This window comes from Electrona antarctica (assembly GCF_951216825.1).
Source record: "Electrona antarctica genome assembly, chromosome: 20".
NCBI classification, from domain to species: domain Eukaryota; kingdom Metazoa; phylum Chordata; class Actinopteri; order Myctophiformes; family Myctophidae; genus Electrona; species Electrona antarctica.
The window spans coordinates 23,678,484-23,702,373 of record NC_136801.1 but is presented as its reverse complement, the minus strand read 5'-3'; the positions used below and the strand labels follow the sequence as shown (position 1 = coordinate 23,702,373).

Below are 23,890 nucleotides of genomic sequence, written 5' to 3'. Positions count from 1 at the left end.
CCCGACATGCGTTGCTTCATGCTTGCGGTTAGGGTTAGCGTGGTTAGGGGAATAGCAGGGTGTCGCCGTGTCGGACTAATGACTGTCAGATTGTTAGTATGTCGGAACCTATGCCTGTACCCCACAGGAGTACAATGTGTGTAAACAGCACCTCCTGGTGAATCAACCAGTGAGGGTCAGAAATCCATAAAATGCAACATCATGGGTTTGAGCCATGTCATATTATCATCTCTTCCTACACTGTACTATGCCACTACAGCAAACATGAAAACAAACATATACAGTATGACAAAATATAACAGAAGAAGAAGTGGTGCTTGGAAAGACTTCCCCATAATCCATCCAGCACAATCTCACCCAAACACGGTGAAATAGCACGGATTGGCATTTCCATACATACACGCCTAGAAAACCTCAAAATACGTACATATTATACTACTACTGTTTTGACTGCGATGGATGCATGGCTTTCACTAGTATTGAATGTACAGAATTGCCAATCCGTGCAATTTCACCGTGTTTGGGTGAGATCGGGTTTGACATTATTTATATAATTATTATACAACACTGTAACTTCAAATGACAATGCCATGTTGAATCAGCTGGAAGACTTACGAGGCAGCACCATAGGAACTTGGGGTCCATCATCAGAGTGTGCTCCGTCAGTTTCTTATGATAGAGGTTGTAGACATCGTTCTCCAGACAGGCCTTCAGCTAGCCAAACAATGTCAATAAGAATATCATTAATACAATTTCAATTTCAAGGACCCATAGCAAGACTTTGAGAGTCGGCTACAAAGTAGAGTCAGGCTGTTGCTACATCATTGCCGATTAAAACAAAACAATACAATTTTAAGCTTATAAGCAATACCATTTCCGCTATTTTTTTACATTTTGTATAAAATTATTCGATTTCTTATACAGTATTCAAGTCATTTGTCATATCTGCCTTGTGCTATTTGTGATTACGAAGCCTAAAAGCCCAACAGAACGTTTAATGCTATTCATAATGATCCACAATTATTTGTGTGAAAATTAATCGTCAACTTAAATTTGTAATCGCGACCATGAGCCACATGGCACGGGAACCTTTGGTTCTGCAGTACTTACTGTAGCTTTATTACCTGTATATCCAGGGTTGAGAAGTAACTGTCCAGCTGCTCGGCGTCGTTGATGTCTGGCCCGGCGCACACGGGACACACCATGTCTCTGATGTGCTTCTCTTTCACCGTGATGGTGAAGTGCTGCGAGAAACACTCCTGACACACCGAGCACTGGCACGACGTCAGGCACTGCATCTGTCAGCACGCACACGCACACACAGAGTTTCTATGATCTTGCATGGGTAAAACCGTAGTTCAGAACAAAGTATGCAGTTTTAACTTTGGCTCAGGAGGTAGATCAGCAGGTCATCCAATGATCCATGGGTCGGCGGTTCGAATCCCCGGCTCCTCTCGTCTACATGTCGAAGTGTCCTTGGGCAAGACACTGAACCCCAAATTGCTCCCGATGTGCTGGTTGGTACCTTGCATGGCTTCCGCCGCAATCGGTGTATGAATGTGTGTGTGAATGTAATGCAATTTACAATTTACAATTTTACAATTTAGGCATTTAGCAGACGCTCTTAATCCAGAGCGATTTACATTAAGCAATAACAAAAGCATGGCATACATCACATATATAAAAAGTAGTTATCATGAATCATAAACTAAGAACGTATCTATGTTAACTATACATACTATACATACTATACTATATAATATATTATACATGTGTAATGCACAATCTATGTAAAGCGCCTTGGATAAAGGCGCTATATAAATGCACCATTTACCATTTAACTTTGGATAAGACGCACACACACACACACACACCTTGCTGCGGGGGTAGTTACAGAAGCAGCAGGGACATTGGTTGTTGAGGACTCGTCGGATGAAGTCGCGGTCCTGGGACTCCTTCACGACCTGCACCACGTCCTCCAGCGAGCACGACACCTCCTCCTCCTGCAGCAGAGACAGCGCCAGCTCACAGCGCCCCCAGCTGGGCAGCTCGTACAGCGCCAGCAGTCGTCTGCACAGCCTCTGTGGAAGAGTGAACGGAGAAATAAAAGGGTGCATTTCATGTACCGCCGTGCCCCCTGCGTCTGTGCCCCCCCCCCCCCTTTCCACCAAAAGCACTTTGGTTCCAGAACCGCTTCCGTTATTCATATTGTTTAGGATGTTTTTTTTTATCACACTTGCATCTTCCAACCTGAGTAGTGACACGCCCACTTTGGTTCCCACTTCAGGGCATGAAGAAGTATTTTTTGGTTCCAGTTCAGAACCAAAGTTTTTTGGGATGTGAACCAATTATTTTTGTTAAAATGTAAGTGGGGGGAAAACATAACGGAACTGGTTCAACCCTGGTGGAAAAGGGGGCCTTGCGTGCATTCGCCAAACGGTGCAAGCATTCGTGCATGTGATGTCATAATAATAGCAGCATAAATAGCGTATGCCCAGCTATAAAATATAAAAAGAACACTGGCGGAGACATAACGCCATGCCAACGCCTGTGTACAGTAAACATGCCATGAACTGGCCCGGGGTCTGTTATGGGTGTCTCTAACCACCAGACTGACTAACCTGCTTGTCGGGATGTTTGGCGTCGAATGGAACTTCCGGCTGCTCGCTCCAGATGCGCTGGTGAAAGGGCTCCAGGAGGGGGCGCTGGAGCAGAGACAAAGCCTCTCTGATGTCACCTCCACTCAGCCGCAGAGCCTCCTCGCACTGGCTCGTCTCCCGAAAACCCAGGGCGCGCAGCTCTCTCATCTAACGCATCACACATGCTCGCAGATTAACGTTTTTCCAACGTTTAAGACATGTTGTAACACTGTGTTTTTAAAGGACCACTTCACCACCTATCTTCATTTAATAGGTCCTCACTAATAATCATGAAAAAATGGCGCAATTTTGTTCTACTCGGTCTGTGTCTCATAGGAGGGCTGTGGGCAGTTCAGAAACCGTCCTCCAGTGACATCATCGATGGGGAATACAAGCTAATAGAAACTGCAGGCTTTCTTGTCCTGAAAAGTTGCAATGCGAAAATGGAAGCCATCATTCTCACGATAATGAAAATATAACATTTTTGTAAAAAAAATCTTGCCTAATGATGATGTCACTGGAGGACAGTTTCTAAACTGCCCACAGCCCCTCCTATGAGACACAGACTGAGTAGAAAGAAATCGTGCCATTTTCCTATTATATGAAGATAAGTTGAAAAGTGGTGAAGTGGTCCTTTAAGCACTGTTTTATATGATTTAAAGGATCTTGGCTACTGTAATGCTATAATGACCCTTCAGAGAGAGAGAGAGAATCATGGAGTTTTACAGTCAACTAACTACAGTCTTTCTCCAAGCACCAGCATGACTCATGAAGCCTTAGATGTATTAGTGCTAATGGATCTTTGACCATCACTGAGGAGTTTGAGCTGTTGCACCCAACAGTTAATGGACAAGACCTAATTTACACCCATCACCATCAGCATGTTTGTCCTGAAATAATATACTGCATAAGTGCATAGTAGCGGTGTACCAATATAGATTAGGTGATGTAATGGTGATGTAAAACAAACGGTGCCAACACAAACATTAAATGCCATTAACAATAAAGAGACAATATGACGTAATGAGGGACAATATGACGAAAGGAAGAAAGAAAGAAAGAAAGAAAGAAAGATAGAAAGTCAGTCAGTCTATGGATCTTTAATAGCACATGAGAGCGTAGCATCAGATCCTGTTACCTTGGCCTGTCTGTCTCTCAGCAGCTGTGTCACTGCTTTCTCAGTGTCGCCCCCTACTGCCAGCCACGCCTGCTTGGCCTCAGCCCTGGACAGCTGGAGGGCATTAGGACTACATGGCGGCAATGTCCCTCCATCCCTCTCGCCGGTACCCGCCGTCCCGGAATCCCCTGCGTTGTAGTTTTGCTGGACTGAAAGTGCCATGGCGCAGATTTCGTCCAGCAGGTGAGGCAGCTCTGACGTCAGCCAATCACAGGGGTTGATGTCACTTCCTCCACAGACGCAGAGGGCGGCGTACGCTTCCTCTGGAGTGAACCCTCTCTTCTCTGCTTCCTGAGGGTCAAAGGTCAATGTAAGAGCCATTATGACCTAATGTTTTCCTGATTGACAATGTCACTGCAGCTTGGTCAATGTCAAGGCCAGCCCAGGTATTTAACCAGGCTGCTAATCAGGCACAGGTGTTGCCAGTGGCAGACGGCAGAGGCTAAGGCCCTCATTTATCAATTGAGTGTAAATTCTGCCCCAAATTCGAGTGTAGGATTCGTAGTACACCCACGTCGGGTCGGCATTTATAAAGTGATCGCAGACAGCTGATCCTTCCTAATTTCATTCCTAGCAGTGATAAATGTGACGGCTGAAATCAATCTGGCACGCCCTATGAAATCAAGCCTCGCCCTCGTTTTTGCGACATGAACAACTGCAATACGACCTGGAAACCATGGTTACAGGAAAAAAAAGGTTTCACTCGCTTGCCTAAGTTGCCTTGCTGCCCCCTCCCATACACACACACACACAGAGACGCACGCACGCACACACAACTTGTTGTATCTTAAATAAATAAACCTGTAGGACTGTAGGACTACCCTGTCTGTTTCTCCTCTCGCTTCGCTTCCCTTGCTGCCCGCCTCACCCCCCCGCACGCACGCACGCACGCACATATCGCAATTTGCAAGCAACTGTCACTGTGTTGTTAGTTGTATATTCAATTATTAAAGTCTTTATTCATTTAATATACAACAAGATATATTAGTGAACGAAAACCTGAACCTGTGAACCATGAATTATATAACAAAAAATAGACGCGCACACACGCTGCTGTTTTGCAAGGTGCATCTCCTGTCCTGTCTGTCTCTCTCTATCACTGTGGTCCGTCCGTGACACCGTGACCAATTGACCATGCACGTCCGACAGTCTATTTAAATTGCCTCGCTGTCAACTGTCAATTATATGAATATTGCAGCCAAAACCGTAGCCTCATGTGGCACTGGACAGTGGTGGTGGTGGTGGGCTGCAGGCTGGCTTAGCCTATACTATCTCCGATGCGTTCCCACTTGCGCTGGCACGGCACATTTGGCATTCGAGCGACGCGTCGGGTTTATTAAACGAGGAGGAGATTGCACATACTGTAACTCCAGAAAGACATCGGCCTGCTGTAGATTAGGCTACAGTAGGCTACACATGTTGGGACTCTCCGCGCTGCAGCACTGCACTATACTCTAAACGTCCCGTCATGGAAATATTTCAGCACAGACAGCCCAAATCCTCGCATGTATGTGCTCATCATGCAAAACACTGTTTAAATGGCTTACGCATCTAACTTGCAACATTGTTTTTAAATGCGCGATTTTAATTGCTTGCTTGTAAAGTTGGAAATCTCCTACTAATTTCATATGACACAAAGACACATCGTTGATGTATTCCTTTACTTTTTTTTCCTTTTTTACATTTAGCCCATATACATACCTACATACAGTTTTATATAAACATTTTAGGAGTGAATACATATGTTTCGATGCCTGTGACAGCCTCTCAGCTGGTCAAACAATGCTGCTCCGCTGTTCTACGACAGAAAAACAGGTGAGGACAAAGCGTACGACAGCTCCCGACCAGACGTGATTTTTGTCTTGGCACAAGATCATTTTCAATCTTTGGCGCAAATCGTAAATGCCGAAAATTGCGGTAATTTCGGCGTACACACATATTTTGGCGTACGCACGGTTGATAAATGAGGGCCTAACAGTTTTCCACTGTGTTCAGGAGGGCTGGTCGCCTGTGTTTGTTACAGTTTCTTTCTTATTATTTTATCTGTATGTTGTATAGGAAAATGACTGCAGAAAATAAAGCAAAGTTATACTCAACGGACATTTTTGGACATCAGTTATTTTGATCACACGTCTGAACTTCCTCGGCAACCAGTATCACCCAAGTACAGGGACTTGGGCGTTACAGTCAATATAGCACATACTCACATACTGGGGAAGGTATGTATCAACTAAAGGTGCGTTCGGAAATTCGCACTGAGCACACTGGTGTGCCCTCTTGTCGTTCGTTTATTCAGTGCATTCTGTGCGTTGTCGTTCGAAAATCTAGTGCGCTGCGACCTGGGTGTGCCCGCACTGACCGAACCGACTCAGAAGTTGGGGTTGTCCAGTGTGCGTGCGTCACTGCTGACCCGAATGCTCCGCGTGGCGAAATTGGTCCCAACGTGTAGACCAACAGCAAGGAGGCTAATGTTATGAATTACCTTTCAATGTTACAGGAAGGTGTATTATTTATGCTCTATGACCTCACCGCCCAGCTGAAAACTGAGCACATTCCGGGTGCGCATTTCCGAACGCACCCTATAGGATTCCAGTTGTTAATTAATAAGACTTATTTACTGTTGATCAATATATTTTGTGAATCCTACCCTTATCTGAGTCATCAGTTTGAGTCCGTCGTCCCTCATCAGCTTCTGTCTGTTCAGGTCCGGGTGGACTCTGGGTTTGGGCTGCGGGGGGCTCGGCTCCTGGACTCTGGGTGTGGGTTGCGGGGGGCTCGGTTCCTGGACTCTGGGTTTGGGTTGCGGGGGGCTCGGCTCCCTGCTGGGGGAGCGCTCCACGAGGGAGGCTGCCGCTGGCTCCTTGCAGGGGGAGCCACACATCTCACACTGTAGGGTTGGCTTCACGTTGACGTACGTGCACCCCTGACACACCCACTGAGACAGGAGACATAAGATTGAGCAACGGCACAAAGGGCTTTATTAGAACACGATCCAAACAGAAGTCCTCATCCTTTAGAATGCATTCTCTGTCGTATGACAATGAGAACTCACTGCTATGCCAGGTTCTGTGTGGTAATATCATGTTTTTGGTTCAAATTGTGTGTGAATCACAGTCTTATAAAAACAATAATGCACTAGTCTGTCACAATTATTACACAATCGCCTAATTGCAATTATTTGAGATAATCCCAATTATTTTTGCATAATCGTCAAATATTTCCATGTTGAAAAAATGTCCATACATTTTTCACAAATAGCAGAAATAGTAGATCTACAAGCTTACAACACATTTTCTGCAATTTTGTACATTTTTATTAAATGTGTCAGTGATTTATTTGTAATTGTAATTTAAGTTATTTGTCATATCTGCCCTGTGCAATTTGTGATTACGAAGCCTAAAAAACAAACAAAAACACAATTAAATGGTTCATCGCAATTACTTGTGTGACAATTAATCATCAAGACTTAAATTTGTAATCATGTCTGCTATTGTAAACACTGACATTGAGAATGTAAATATTACAACCAAAGAGGATGACATAGTGAAGACCAACCTGGCCGCCGCCGCCCAGAGATCCTGGGATGGAGGAGAGCGGGGTGATGACAGGAGGACGAGTGGCCAGGCGGGGGCGCTCACACACCTCACACAGGATGCTGCTGCCCTGGTTCACCACTGTACAGCTCTTGCACTGCCACTCTGTCACCACAACACACCGCCGTTCACACTCAGTTAGTCACCTTGTCTCGTTCACAAGGTACCCATCCGAAAACTCACCTCTTTAGACTCTAACTTCACTCCCTAGCAAACTTTGTCATGTCAAGGACCCCCAAATTGACATTTATTTGAAAAGATATGCCAGGGACCCCCACAAGACACGGATTTTCAACCCGTTTAATTTCAAGGACCCCCAGTTTGACATGCATTAGTCTACAGACCCCCATTTAATAGAATTTCTATCTATGGGACCCCCAATTTATATGTAAAATCAATGCTAATTTAACTCTGAGAGCGTACAAATGGAACCAAATGGACCTGTTAGGGTCCATTTGGTTCCATTTGTACTCTCTCCGAGTTACAGACCCATAAAGGTCCATTTGGTTCCAAATGATCATTTAGCTGGGTCCCCCCTGAAACTCCCTCAGGTACCCCAGGGGGTCGCCGGACCCCACTTTGGGAACCACTGCCCTAGCACTCCTCTCATATTCTACCTCACCTAGTAGTAATCCTCTTCACAATATACCTCACCCCTCTAGCACTCCTCTTTTTTCGTATCCCTAATTTCCGGACACTGTTGGACCAACCTGTGCTGCTGGGGGACGAGGGGACGGACATGGACTCTTCCTGAGCGCTGGAGGTGGCCGTGGCCAGGCGTGGTCGTTCACAGGTCGCGCAGAGCACCGCCCGGACCTCATTGACCGTCGTACAGTGAGAACACTCCCATGGAGAGAGAGACGGGCTGCCGCTGGACAGGAAGACGGGAGAAACAAACCACAATATTACACACCGAGTTTTGTAATGAAATATTTCTCAACCATGAGTTAGAACCTAACAGTAGGCGGCCGCAGCTTAGTGGTTAGAAATGCGTCTGGTAATTAGAAGGTCACCGTGTCCAAGTGTCTCTCATCAGTACCAGCAAAGGTCTCCCTTTCTGAGATGCTGTCACAGGGTCACACAACAAAGAATACCCATTTAGACCTGAGATCAGATTCTAAAAATGTCTTCTACATCCTGACAGTTTTCTGAAAAAGCTATGTTTCTATGTCAGTGGTTCTTCGATTTTTCAAAAATAGAGCAGACCTACAAGCTCGTAGCGTGCCACTCGGTGGCGCGCTATGAGCTTGTAGATCTGAGCTTGTAGATCTTTCAATAGCTAAAGCATTACATAATTCTACCACCAAAAGGGGTTCCCGCCCAAAATGGGTTAAATGGTAAATGGTGCATTTATATAGCGCCTTTTTCCAAGGAGCTTTACATAGATTGTGCATTACATTCACCCATTCACACACACATTCATACACCAATGGCAGCGGAAACCATGCAAGGCACCAACCTGCACATCAGGAGCAATTAGGGGTTCAGAATCTTGCTCAAGGACACTTCGACACAAACTCTGGGGGAGCCCGGGTTCGAACTGGCAACCTTGCAGTTACCATCCAGCCACTCTACCCCTGAGCCACCGCCGCCCGTACTTACACCACGTACGCCCTTTTTGAGGGGCTGGCTTTCAGAAATTACGTCATGTGGCAGCCATGTCTATGGACTTGTAATGTTTGCTTTAAGAGGTGACATCATGTGGCAGCCACAGTGGGTTTCCCTTTCACACATCAAACATATACAATCTATAAGCTTTATAAATAGCTTGTCGGTCTGCAATTTTTCTTTAGTTTTATTTAATCTTTCAATCATTTTGCCTGTAATATTATGACATGGCTAGAACAAGACTAATCACATTGCAATACTACTGTATAAATAAATATCCCTTTAACCCATTTAGGCCTGACGTCGAAATTAAAAAAATGTCTTCTAAAACATGCCAATATTTCATGTCAAGGACCCCTACAAATTACATGTATTTGGCCTGCGACCCCCATCTGAAAATATGTTGTTCCAGGGACACCCCAGAAGCAAAGAATTGAGTTAAAAACGTTCGCTCTGAAAGAATATATATTCTTAATAGATCTGCTATTTTTCAACAGCTAAAGTACAACATAATGCTTAAAACACCAAAAGGGGTTCCCGCCCAAAATGCGTTAAAGCAAAATACAATCTCACGACTTCAAATGTTTGTATGGCGAGTGTGAAAGGAGACTAGTGTGGGCCGGGGGCACTAGTGCTGATTCCTGAACAATTAACACAATTATGATGCGTTAGTTCATATTGTTCCTGCTGTTCTACATACTGCCAACCAGGTGAAGAAATCACAGACTGAGGCTTTAAACCTGTGCTTAAAATTATATGAAATATCCGAGACTATTGAGATCTTAAAATAATAACCCGGATAGATCTGCAAGCTCTCAACCTGCTATATTTGCTGTGCAGCATGCTTCCATAGAAGACATGCTGGCTTCTATCGGAATCAAAATGACTGAAATCAGTTGCAGCCAGTGACTGAGTCCATGCATATGCCATGTGGTCTCACCTGGAAGGCTTGGCAGGCGTGATGGTGGTTCTGTTGTGTGCCGTGCGGTCAGGATGCGAGTGGTAGAGTCGGTCACACTTAACACACAGTTTCTGTCCACACGTGGAGCAGTGGATATTCACTGAGGAAATACCACAGATCGAACAGGAACCTGTTCGTGTGCAAGTTCAAAAACAACAACCACAAAATCAAAGATTAGCATGTTAGCCCTCAGCAAAGTTATCCAATATAAGGTATAGAGTATAGACACTTTATGGACTATAACAGACTAATGAGTTTGCCGACGTGTACAGTACACATGACGGCACACTTCTGAAGACTATTTAGTCAAAGCACAGCGGCATCTGGGTGGCGTACGGTAGGGCAGGGCTAAAGTTCCACGCACCACCGCATAGACTAGGGGTTTGAATCCTCTGCAGTGTCTCTGGCTTGGCACATAGTGTGCTTCAACCAACACAATGGGCTCTATTGCACACACGCCATTTTGGAAAGAACTTGGGCCCCTTTCCTATACTTCCTTCACAGGTGTACTAATGAAGGCTCTGTTACATTCTGGTCAAACAGAGTCAGGGTGCTGCTATATATATGGAAACACTGTGCTACACCAGTGGGTCTCAACGTGTCCTTGAGTAGGTTCCAAATGGCCCCCGTACAGGCATGTAACTCAGTGTACAAATGGAAACAAATGGAACCTTACAGGTCCATTTGGTTCCATTTGTACACTCTCAAGAGTTATGGGGGTCCTTGATAAGGTTTGGAAAATGGAAATGGAACAGAGCCTTAATTAGCATCATTGGTGGTAACACCTGTGAAGGAAGTAAGGAAGGGAGGGCCCTGGAAGTAGGAAGAGTTATTCTATGTGCATAGAGCCTATCGGCCGTGTTAATGGGTGGGAAGCTGGCAGGGGAGGGGGAACTCGGTCACTGCGCCGTCATGCTCTCCCAGTCAAACTCCTCAGTGTTAGGTGAAAATAAACAGCTGCATATCAGAGGCAACGCATGCTCGGCTACATCTCCATCATGGCAAACTGGGAATTAGTATAATGACTTATAGAACAAAGCGGAGATCCGGGCACACTTAAAGTTAAAAAAGGAGGAAAACTGTATTCAACCGACATGTTTCGACCTATACGGTCTTCATCAGGGATCCCAGGAGCACCTTTTTACTATTTTTACATTTTTTATACCTGCACACCTCCTGAGCACCTGGTTGCTTCCTTGCCTCTGCCTAGTACAAGTAAGACGCGCAAACGCGGGAAGCGAACGCAGCTCGTAAATTGCAATAACAACAATTAGAATAAATTACGTACTTTTTAAGGTTTTTTTTAAGTTAAGTTTTTTTAAATTAAATGTTTTTTCAAGTTATTTTTTTAGTGTGTGTATGTGTGCGTGCGTGCGTGTTTCTTTTTTAGGTTTTTTTTTTAAAGTTTTTTCTTTAAGTTTTTTTTTAAGTAAATTTTTTTTTAAGTTAAGTTTTTTGTGTGTGTGCGTTTTTCCTTTTGAAGTTTTTTTTTTAAGTTAAGTCTTTTTTTAAGTTAATTTTTTTTTTAAGTTAAGTTTTTTGTGTGTGCGTTTTTCTTTTTTAAGTTTTTTTTTTAAGTTAAGTTTTTTTTTTAAGTTAAGTTTTTTTTTAAGGTAAGTTTTTTTTTAAGTTAAGTTTTTTGTGTGTGCGTTTTTCCTTTTTAAGTTTTTTTTTAAGTTAAGTTTTTTGTGCGTGCGTGCGTGCGTGCGTGCGTGCGTGCGTGCGTGCGTGTGTGTGTGTGTGTGCGTGCGTGCATGTGTGTGTGTGTTTTTGTGTGTGATACAGCTGCGCCCTCTGGTGGTGGGCGGGTGGTGTTACAGCGTGACACACAGACACACACACACACACACACACAGACGTGATCTGCTGGGTCTCATAGTAAATGCTCACTGCGTTCGCAATCACTGCGTTCGCAATAATGACTTACCGGTAATTGGGATACAAATGGGCGGTTTCATACTTATTTACTACTGTATGCTAGTGGCTACAGGGCATCAGAGCAGACCTACCCTGCATGGGTTTATGTATCACGTCCCGTTGGTGAACAGCTCTGCTTGGATGCCGGTGGAAGAAATCATCACACGCGTCACAGAAACCAAGATGACCACAGGCGATACAGAGCAGAGTGGACGTAGCACCACATAGATTACACTCACTGACCGGGGGGGAGACTGGGGGGGGGGGGGGGGGGGGGAGAGAGAGAGAGAGAGAGAGAGAGAGAGAGAGAGGAGAGTGAAAGGGAGAAAAGAAAGAAACCAAATTAGGGAGAATGAAAGTGAAAGAATAAGTGAGATTCATGTACAGACTCAGAGATGTGTAAACATTGTATGAGTACTTTCTATTTACGCTTCTTGTTGACAAAGTCACAGAACGTGGCATGGGCTCACCTGTAGATATTGTATTGGGTTGTTGTTGTTGTTGTTGTTGTTGCTGCGTTTCAGCTGGTCTGGGTGTGGAAGGTGACGCCCAAGACCCCTGGGTTTCCTCTGGGGGGATGACCACAGCATCACAGGTCAGTTCCTCCTGGAACAAATAAAAAAACTTGAGACACCATATCATCGTTATTACAGCACTAAAACAATGAATGCGTGCGTGAGTGGGACGGGCTGGGCTTGAACACTTGGCCAGGGCAGGGATAGGGCTGGAGTTGTGGGAAATTGCACGACTCTAGTGTGTGTGTGTGTGTGTGTGTGTGTGTCCAGTCTGCAATCAAACTACTCTGTCAAGACTGAAACTTTGGCCGACGCTTTGTCTAAATGCTCCCGCCTACCTGTCTCACTCGGTTAGGTTCCCTATGTAGTCATTTTCTCTCATGTCTGTATCCGTCATGCACTGAAAAGTTGTACTGGGAAACAAAACAGCCAACGTGGGAACTGTACAGACTGTCTCTGAACTCTACACTGTCTCTGGAACTCTACAGACTAGTGTCTCTTGATTATGAGAAGGTTTTGGGAAGAGACAGGCTGTAGAGACAACAGTCAAACTCTGTCTCTGCCAGTGCAACTTCATTGGTAGACTAAACATTTTTGCACAGCACAAAGGAATGTTTGTCTCTTCCTATTTAACAGTCCACCCCAACAGCTTGAGAGATCAGAGGAAACAAATGAAAGGAGACTGCACAATGCCATAATCAATAATCACGTTTTGTTTGATTGTGAAAGAACAAAACTGATATTATTACTTTTGTTTAGTTAGCAGTCAAGTAGTGTGCAGAAACTGCAGATACCTGTTGCAGATGTTGTACCAGCAATGGGACGATGTCTTTGAATAACTCTGGATGGGGATGTGTTTCCTGAAACCAACAAAATACACAGGAGACAAACGTAGGGTTGAGTTCAAACTAGTGCTGCCAGAATTGGCCAAAAATGATATTCGAATATTCCTTTTAAAACTCAAAATCAATTTTCGAATGATTTTGAATGTCGAATGTATATGATTTTAATATGAATATGATATGAATATTGCACAATAATATGCTGTAAAACTTTCTCTTTCTTTATCTATATGGTCCGGTCCTGTATGGGCCACGGTTGGTGCTGAGAAATGCACTCTTGAGTCTTGCGAGATCAAATGAATGATTCATAATTATCTTAATAGCCTAATTTTTGTATAATGTTTTAGTTTACGTGGTACAGAGTCTCGCCAGAACTCACAGCAAATGTATTATTTATTTATTTAGTTATTTTTTTAATTCGAATCTTAATTTAAAATATTCGATTATTCTTTTATTCTTTTATTAGGAATTAGAATATTCGTTGGCAGCACTAGTTCAAACCCAACATGTGAAAAGCGTCTTTAACTCTTGAGGAGCGTAAAATGAAACCAAATGGACCCGTAAAAGGTTTAAATTATTGTTAAACATCTGCATTACTTGATTTGCAAGAAGTCTACACACGCCACATCAATACGACAACATCTTATCCAACGACAACAAAATATTATAAGGTTTGGGTCCGAGAGGCTAAATCTCATCAAATGGTGGTCCGTCCGTGGCTCAGATTCAGAATAAATAATAATGGTCCTTGACATGAAGAGTTGAATGAAAACCACTGATTAGAGCAGACAGTTGAGAAACAGTGGTACGTACAGACATCGGGTTTAAGTATAGCAAATGTTACCAAAGCACTAATCTTAACCCATTTAGACCTGACGTCGAAATTTAAAAAATGTCTTCTAAATCCTGACAGTTTTCTGAAAAACCTTATGTTTCTGTATCAGTGGTGCTCAATATTTCATGTCAAGGACCCCAAAACTTATATGTAGTTCCAGGGACCTCCCCAGAAGCAAAGATTTGAGTTAAAATGTTCACTCTGTAATAATATATATTCAAAGATTTGTGCCACATTTTCATTTTATTTTTATTAGATTAATAAATATTTTTCAATAGCAAAAGCATAACATGATGATTAAAACACCAAAAGGGGTTCCCGCCCAGAATGGGTTAACCCAACACAACAGTGGTCCCCATGGTTGATTATTAGTCAGGGTGGTGGTCCCCATGGTTGATTATTAGTCAGGGTGGTGGTCCCCATGGTGGTTGATTATTAGTCAGGGTGGTGGTCCCCATGGTGGTTGATTATTAGTCAGGGTGGTGGTCCCCATGGTGGTTGATTATTAGTCAGGGTGGTGGTCCCCATGGTGGTTGATTATTAGTCAGGGTGGTGGTCCCCATGGTGGTTGATTATTAGTCAGGGTGGTGGTCCCCATGGTGGTTGATTATTAGTCAGGGTGGTGGTCCCCATGGTGGTTGATTATTAGTCAGGGTGGTGGTCCCCATGGTTGATTATTAGTCAGGGTGGTGGTCCCTATGGTGGTTGATTATTAGTCAGGGTAGTGGTCCCCATGGTGGTTGATTATTAGTCAGGGTGGTGGTCCCCATGGTTGATTATTAGTCAGGGTGGTGGTCCCTATGGTGGTTGATTATTAGTCAGGGTAGTGGTCCCTGGTTCACAATCAGTTGAAAACCACTGATATGGAGCACAGCAGCACAACCTTGAGTGTGAAGAACCCCTGTTGGGAGCTACCGATATACGCGTTTCCAATCCAAAGAAGTCAGTACTAGGGGTCACAAGGGGTGTCAAAAAAATTGATTCGAATTAGAATCGTGATTCCCATTATGAACGATTCAAAATCGATTCATAATTTTTCATTTTTTTGCTACAATTAATAGTTTTCATTACATGGTGTTTGTGATATGAAATGTAAGCTTAACCTAACCACAGTAAACATCATGTCTTCAGTCATTTTCAAGTTACTGTAGTCACTTCAGTTCAAGACTGGAGTAGATTGTGATGAAATCTTAGGTATTGAAAATGAGAATCATTTTGAATAGAGAATCGTTTTGAATCTGGAAAAAAATGCTTTTGATTTTTTTTTTAACGTTTTTGAATCGAATCGTGACCCCAAGAATCAGAATCAAATCGAATCGTGGGATACCCAAAGATTCACAGCCCTAGTCAGTACCCATTACCCAATGATGCTCAACTCTCACCTTAATGAGCATGTCCATCTCCGAGCGCAGGGTCATGACCTCTAGGGTCAAAGCTGAAACATTGGGAACGTCAGGGTCAGAGACGTCGTCGGGAAAGCTGAGGCCGTCAATTTGCTGACTGGTGTATCCGTACAGATGCAGAACCGCCCGTCCACCCTGTTTCAGACACACACGTCCAGTGGTGGGCGACATATCTTTTCATATTGCACCATTTATGGACTAAACAATTAAGATGTTACAATATCTCAATACTGTAAAACCTCATTTATTCATTTGATTCTACAATTTACCCCGATCCTTCTGTTATCTTGTCCTGTTTGTTTAAGCATTAGTGGCCGCTGTCAAGGTAACTTCGCGTCACTACTGTATTTTGAGCATGTCATTACGTGAAAATTGTCAAAATGTTTAAAAAACAACAAAAATAGCCTCTCTACAAGCTCACAACACATTTGCACACACGTGAGGAAAAAGGCCCAACAGCGACTGTACTGGCTCTAACCATAGAGCTATAAAGGATAGAGACCGAACTGGAGCGTTAGCCCTGCCCCCAAGCTATTCATTTCAGTGGAAGTTGCTCAGTGGCGTTTTGAAGCACCCGGAAGACTGCCGGAAGTATAATTATAACTCAATGGCTCGAGCGAACGGAAGTATAGCCTAGCCTAGCCCCGGACCTCAATTTTGAGGTCCGGGCTTACGCACGTGACGTCATGAACGTCCGTCCACCTCCATGAAAGTGCTGCAATTCTACATTTCGCCAGTAGGTAGTGGCAGCTTCAACGTTGGATAGCCTTACTGGGGGCTTAGCTCTAACGCCTGAAGAAGCTTGGAGTATAGGACACCACATCCTCAGGTTGTGCTGCAACAGCTCAGTTGAAGGTATCCTATCAGGCTGTGTCACAGTCTGGTATGGGAACTGTACTGCCCGAGAAAAGTGCATTCGGCGGATCGCATAATGGGAGGCGAGCTCCCCGAGCTCGCTTGCACAACAAGTGGTGTGTAGCCAAATCCCAGTGCATCAAGGACAAGCACCACAGAGTCACAAACTGTTCAAAACCCCTCACAACAACACTAACGGAAGGGCATGGCTGGGCCTACCGCAGTATGAAGAGCAGCACCCCCAGGCTAAGGAACAGTTTCCACCCGACAGCCGTCAGATTGCTGAAGCATGGAAATGGCATGAGTCTTGCTCAGCGGCCTGATGCCGGGCGATGCCTTGCTCAGTGGCCTGAACCTACTGTGGATTATAGAGCGTCGCAGTTCCGCCCCCTACCAGGGCCCAGGAAATGATTCCCCGTTCATTTTCCTCAGACTTTTCAAAAAGTATTTATTTAAAGACCTTTTAAGCCTCGTACAAAGCCAACTCTTGTCGTGACAAATCATGACAACAAACACAATTTTTTGGGACGAACAAAGAATTAGAAAGAAGAAAAAAACAGCAGGTTACAACACTTTTTTTGGTGTTTTTCTTCTTATTTGTTTGGTCCAAAATATTGTGTTTATTGTCATGATTTGTCACGACTCGAGTTGGCTTTGTCCGCGGCATAACCGTCTTTAAATAAATACTTTTTGAATTGTCTATGGGAAAAATGCATTGGGAATCATTTCCTGGGCCTGGCATCGTCATGAAAGGGGGCGGGACTGCGACGCTCTATACCAGGGACTAGTTGACTTGGACTTTAGGTCTTCTTAAACCACCCACGGACTATGCGCAAACAGCGGCTGCTATGCTCACGCACCTTATATACATTATCTCAGGTACTATATGTAATTTGTGGAATAATGTGGAAAAAGAGACCCCTTGGTTGAACGTCTGTACAGCCTGTACATAAGATAAGAGAGACCCTGCGGTTGTGCCGTTTGTGAAACAAGCTTGTAAATATCTTAAACCCCCTTACTTGTATTGTAGATAAGATAAGAGACCCTACGGCTGTTCCGTTTGTAAATAAGCTAAGAGAAACCCTACGAGTGTGCTGACTGTGAATCTGAAACCCTTTCTTCTCGTGTAAAACTGTGATGTGACAATAAAGCTGATTCTGATTCTGTTGTATTCATGCAACTTCCACCGTATTTTCACAGTGCGTCCAGCCGTCCACCATTGCACAATGAAATGTAAAATTGGGCGTAAACCATTTAAACCCTATATATTTTCAAGAACGGGGTCCCCAGAGGCCTGTAATTGCCTGCTCCTTTTAAACCTCTGAGATAATAAATGTGCAGAGTGACCTTTAGACCTTCTGGCAATAATATATTCCTCAGAAAGTTAATGATTACAGATGATGATGATAATAATGATAAAAAAATATATATATATATAATTAATTGTGCAAATTGTTAGATAAAGGTTGTTGCGTTTATAGGCATTAGGTTACACATGGTTAGGTTAAAATGGTTCTGTTTAGACATTAGGTTAGATATAGTTATTAAGACATTACATTAGAGATGGTGACATTTAATTATTAGATGCACGCAGTACATCAGGGGATAAATATATTTTCTCAATAACGTCATCATACTTTCAGTACAAGGTAATAATTACGGACTCGGCCGCCCCGTATAGTCCGTCGAGCTGAACCGGTTCGACTCCAGCTGGAGACTTGTTCTGCACAGTGTTGATTATGACAGCACATTTTTCACATTTTAGTCATCTGAAATGTTTTACCTTGAGTCTAATCTTAGTCGACTACCGTAAATATCATGTCATTAAATCATTAGTTGAGTAAATCTACAGTTGATTTAGGCGACTAAAACGTATTTTGGCGGCCCTTTTTAGTTTTTTATGTTTATTTATTAGCGAACATTGATTTACAGTATACACACACAGTCACATATGTGCTTGTCATCCTTACATTGTAGTGTCCTTTTGTTTTTTTGTTTTTAAGACAGACAAATTATAAATCACATTCAATTCAACAATAAAGCACATAAGAGACAGGCTAGCAAATACAGACAAACAATAGACATAGACAAAATTATAAAAAATCAATATAAAGTAAATAAAAAATAAAATAAAATTAACTAAATAAGAAAAAAATTAAAAATAAAAATGGATCATTGGTTATTTTTGCATTAATTAATCAGAACATTTCATCAGCTATAGCAAGACACATCAAGCATTCCCTTGTGTTTTTGAAGAAGCATAACGTTAGCAGCGGGCAGCGGTGGCCGAACGGTTTGCGGAGAGGTCTTGTTATCGGAATGTCGCCAGTTCGAATCCCCGGACCGGCACGTTAAAATTACCACCGCTGAAGTGCCCTTGAGCAAGGCATTGAACCCCTACCATGAAATGTTCTATGAGCAGGGTCTGGCTGTAAACAAGCATCTCGAGCTTAGTCCATTCACTCTGGGTAAACAAAGAACTTTGCTTTGCTTTGCTTAGCTGGGTTCAGGGACATGGTCCGCTCTGGAAGGCTGAGCAAAAAGAAACCTGGTCTCTTTACAATTTTACATTTAAAGATTGTATTTATCTCTTTGGAAATAGAGGACCAGAATTTGGAAATTGTCGAACAGTCCCAAAAACTGTGAATATAGGTACCTGTTTTGTCTTTGCATTTAGAGCATAATGGAGATCTTGAAGGGTCAAACTTGTTCAGCATGTCAGCATGTTCAGCATGACAACACAGCATGCGTCCTGTGTTGTCTATGCAAAATGTTGTACTGGGTCTCCCTAAGTCTATTACAGCAGAATGTACTACTGCAGGAAAGAATGCTCACCTTCCAGTCTGGCGGCCCTTGATGGTGTCGTAGTCGTAATGCCTGATTTTACACGTGGTTGCATGTGATGCGTTGTGAGCTTGTAGATCTGCTATTTTCAGAGCGCAACAGCAGAAGGCAACCAAACATAAAATTACTTTTAGTTCTACTGGATCTCTTCTCCACTAGTTCATGCCTAACATTTTAGCCATTTTAGTCATTTTTGTTGACGACATTGTCAGTATATTTAGTCATAGTTCCAGTCATCAAAGCTATGTTTTTATTTAGTTTTTATTATCATTTTTAACAGTGAAAAAGTAGTCGGCAGTGGCTCAGCGGTAGAGCAACCAGATAGTTCAAACCCGGGCTCCCCCAGAGTTAGTGTCAAAGTGTCCTTGAGCAAGACACTGAACCCCTAATTGCTCCCGATGTGCAGGTTGGTGCCTTGCATGGTTGCCTCCGGCATCGGTGTGTGAATGTGTGAATGTAATGCACAATCTATGTAAAGCGCCTTGGATAAAGGCGCTATATAAATGCACAATATACCATTTACCATTTTAGTCTACGAACATTTTTCGTCATAGTTTTAGTCAACAAAATCAACACAGGTCCTGCATCGTGTCCTTCCATCTCTTTGCTCATAGTTTCCTGTACCTGTATTGTAAAAAAATAATAATAATAATAAAAAAGGGGGGAAAAAGCATCATTCCTCACCTTGATGGCGTCCACGGATGCCCTGAAGACTGGGTTGTTGTGCTTGACGCTGCGCCAGAATCTGGGCCTGTTGGGATTGGTCAGATTACAACCATACTTCTCCAGGATGCTGAGGGCCTTGACCAGCTTGTTCAGAGACTCCGTGACCTGGAGAGTCAAAACTCATCAATCATGATTCATGTCACTGCTCTAATCATAAGAAATATATATGTGTACTCTTTCTTAATGACTTGTTCCAGTGGCCAGAGAGAGAGAGAGAGAGAGAGAGAGAGAGAGAGAGAGAGACATGAGTAGGTCTCCTTTCGGCAGGTGCTGTATCCTAAGGCTGAAAAGACAGACAAGTGATGATCTTATATGAATGAAGGAAGGAGTGTGAGCTAGACAGACAAACATCCCTTTGTCAAAGGAGTGAGAGCAGTCTTATGTTACATCTACACTCAGGACACTTGAGGAATTAAATGTCTTTACACTTCGCTTTCGGCTTGTTCATACTGACCTTAGTTTGACAGTTCTGTGTCTGTGTAATTCGCGGCCATCCCACGGACCCATACAACTGAATGAGATTTACAATAATAATAATAATAATAATGAATTGCATTTTTATAGCGCTTTTCTTTGCACAGAGTGCTTACTCAAAGTGCTTACAAGGGACCTCCCTTCCCACACTCATACACCGACGGCAGAGGAAACCATGCACATGAGGAGAAATTTGAGGTTCAGCGTCTTGCTCAAGAACATGTGACACTAACTCTGGGGGAGCCCGGGATCGAACTGGGAACCTCACAGTTCCCATCCGGCCGATCTACCGGCCACTGAGCAACTGCCACTCCACGATTAAGTAGCCTACTGCACGCGCGCGCGCACACACACACACACACACACACACACACACACACACACACACACACACACACACACACACACACACACACACACACACACACACACACACACACACACACACACACACACACACACACACACACACACACACACACACACACACACACACACACACACACACACACACACACACACACACACACACACACACAGTGTAAGCATCAATAAGGCCTCACCTCCAGTCTGTTGCTCCCGATAGCGTTGTCCCTCAGCATGGTCTCTGCTTCGATGTGTCGGTACTTGTCGGACAGCGACAGGGCCATGTTGGCCATCTGCTGGACGTCGGCCCGCACGTCCTGGGCCGAACCCGAGGACGACAGCTGTGACCCCGCTCTCCTCCTCACCTCATCCAGGCGCTGCATCACCTCACTGCTCATTCTGACCACACAAGGAAACACAATTCAGGTGTTTTCATCTTAACACTGTTTCACGCAAGGGTAGAGCATGTTGTTGACTGATTGATTTATTTATGGGTGGGTGACGTGACATGCTGTCCTTTGCTGTCCTCAGTGTCAAACACGTATAAATACAAAATATATTTGTCAAAAACCTTCTGAATATTGTGCAGGACATTATGCTTCATGTGAACATACTCAAGATTAAAACATTTCATTCCTCATTTCTTCAGAATTTTCAACCAAACATAGCAAAACTCATATGGTGCGACTGTCCTGGCCCTGTTTCTCAAAGTAGGAACTTGAATAAAACTAAGGGGAAAAAATGCTAAAATTCTTTTAAAAATTCCATAAATATAATATAGATGTCTATTTGTGAGCCTAATCTTTTCAAAGTCCAAGCATAATGTTTTCAGTAATTTCTGATCAAAAAGATTTTGTCCCCCAAACCAAAATCATATTGTGTGACAACATTTTGGGAAATTTCAACAGGCAATTGTTTGGACACCCATTGGGATAGAGAGGTCCTTCTTCAGTAAGGCTGCTCAGCACTTGCATTACAATAGCATGACAGGTGTCTGTGGTGAATTATCATTTTAACATTTCCATGAAATACGATCTTGTTGGAACGCTGACCAATGCGACTCATCCGAGTGTCTGTGGGTGTGACACCTTTTTCATTAAAAAAGCTAAAGTTATTAGATTTTTTGGTCATAATTACATGTAAATCTATGTTGCTTTGTTATAGCTAGCATGTTGTTAGCATGCTAATGTGTAGCTAGTAGCCTCAAGGTTATGTTAAGTGCAGAAAACATAATATGGTGTGACACTATATCATAATGGTGTGACTGTCTGCCTGTCACGCCATATGACTTTTTTGTCACACCATATGATGCAAACTGTATTTTCCTACAGATATAACAATAAATAACAAAGACCCATGTTTCTTTTGTCCATTTAAACATTTGTTTTAAACAGCTTCACCTAAAATCTGCAACTATCCACAATAAAATGTGTTTAATTTTGTTTTATTCAGTCATTTGCATGTTATTCAATGTTAAAGCAATTTTCCTGTTGCTGTTTTTCCTGAGTAATTGTTTAATCAATCTGTAAAGTTCAGTACTCACTAATAGGTAGGTTAAAACACAGTTTGCTTTGAGAAATGAAGATATGATCATACGGTGTGACACTAAATCATTTGGTGTGACGTTCCAAATAGTGAAAAAATCATACCTTTGTTAATGATGAAACCATTAATGTTCATGGATTACATAGCAAATAGTATCAGGAAGAGTCACAAATATTTGTGTAATTTTAGAGAAAGTTGTGTCACAATAAATACAAAATATGTTGAAAGACCGACAACATGGGCCTCACATTGAGTGTTGATTACGAAAATAATATACAGATTTAAGAAATTTTCACAAAACTATAGTGGATTACAGGTTAGTTATGATAAAGGACTTTGATAAAGTGAGTAACTTAAGAAAGGTGTACTCCATTTTCATTTTATAAACAATTATTGTCATGTCACACCATATGATGATTTTAGGCACAAGTACAACAAAATGCTGAATAAATTCTGATTCCAATAAAATATCTAAAAACAAAATATGTTTCCATAAAGATGAGAGTGAGTAGAACAAAAGTAAATGATTTTTATTCCTGTTATTTAAAGGTTTTTAAAAAACACTTTTTTAGGGGTGTCACGTCACTGACCCGTATACAAATCCCCCCCCCCTCCAAATAAAGATTCATCATTGTTATTACAACAACATGAAAGGGGGATTAACCATTCAGTCATTTAGCAGGTAGCAAGTGCAAGATCAGAGGCAGCACTTAAAGCAAAGTACCGTAAGCATGAACCTAATATTCAACAAACAACAAGGTGATGTCCAAAAATAATAACTAAAACAATAACCAAATATTAATCCAAATTAAATTTAGAAGTGGCAGTCTCGTCTCCCGCTCTCTCTTTCTTAATGTGGACTTAGAAAAATGCCAAAGTTGAAACCGAAACTCGACCCTCGAGTCACCACTGTCACCCACTGACGGATGATGAGTCGACATAATAAATAACTGCGGTCGTTGGCCGACAAACAATCAAGAACAGATCTACAAAGCCACAATAAGCGACACTGTCGCACTACAACACCGTATTGTTTTATACTAAAGCAAGCATAAGACAACGACAACAAAGTAGAAACACATACTTGTTATGCTTATTATGCAGGCTCTGGTCTTCAAGCTTTCACTTCACTGTGTTGTTACACCACCGCCGTTACAAGCTGTGCCTTCATCATGTTTACGGTGTGTTTACGTTCCAATCCATAATGTTCTGATGTTGTCAACAACACACAGGTGAGATGATACACAATGGTAACTTTTAACTGAAGCACACATCCATCCAGCTTTGAACACGGAACTCCCTGACTCCAGTTGTACGGCTACAATGTTGCCAGATTTGGCGACAGAAATAAGGGACCAAGTCTATATGAAAACAAGCCCAAAAGAAGCCACTCCACAAATTGGCAAGTTCAATCTAATATTCACCAGATATTTGAAAATAATGTCCCAAAAAGGAAATGTTTTAATATTTATATATATATATATATATATATATATATATATATATATATATATATATATATATATATATATATATATATATATATATATATATATACATACATACATATATACATATATACATACCCTC

The 23,890-nt window shown here is 42.6% G+C and overlaps 1 protein-coding gene across 1 annotated transcript in view; it reads right to left on the bottom strand.

Annotated features, from left to right (window-relative positions):
• The window catches only part of LOC306913583 (E3 ubiquitin-protein ligase RNF31-like), a 29,762-nt gene extending 6,145 nt beyond the window's left edge, over window positions 1–23,617 (bottom strand). The window contains exons 1-16 of the mRNA XM_079490339.1: window positions 23,385–23,617; window positions 20,953–21,154; window positions 19,874–20,020; window positions 15,470–15,625; window positions 13,205–13,270; window positions 12,366–12,501; window positions 11,988–12,149; window positions 9,958–10,108; window positions 8,120–8,280; window positions 7,372–7,514; window positions 6,464–6,751; window positions 3,778–4,107; window positions 2,622–2,807; window positions 1,875–2,081; window positions 1,125–1,298; window positions 616–714 (exon numbers count right to left, since the gene is read on the bottom strand). Coding sequence (XP_079346465.1) covers window positions 616–714; window positions 1,125–1,298; window positions 1,875–2,081; window positions 2,622–2,807; window positions 3,778–4,107; window positions 6,464–6,751; window positions 7,372–7,514; window positions 8,120–8,280; window positions 9,958–10,108; window positions 11,988–12,149; window positions 12,366–12,501; window positions 13,205–13,270; window positions 15,470–15,625; window positions 19,874–20,020; window positions 20,953–21,153 — 2,607 coding nt within the window. The 5' untranslated portion in view covers window position 21,154; window positions 23,385–23,617. The remainder of the gene's footprint in view (window positions 1–615; window positions 715–1,124; window positions 1,299–1,874; window positions 2,082–2,621; window positions 2,808–3,777; window positions 4,108–6,463; window positions 6,752–7,371; window positions 7,515–8,119; window positions 8,281–9,957; window positions 10,109–11,987; window positions 12,150–12,365; window positions 12,502–13,204; window positions 13,271–15,469; window positions 15,626–19,873; window positions 20,021–20,952; window positions 21,155–23,384) is intronic.
• Window positions 23,618–23,890: the final 273 nt, after the last annotated feature.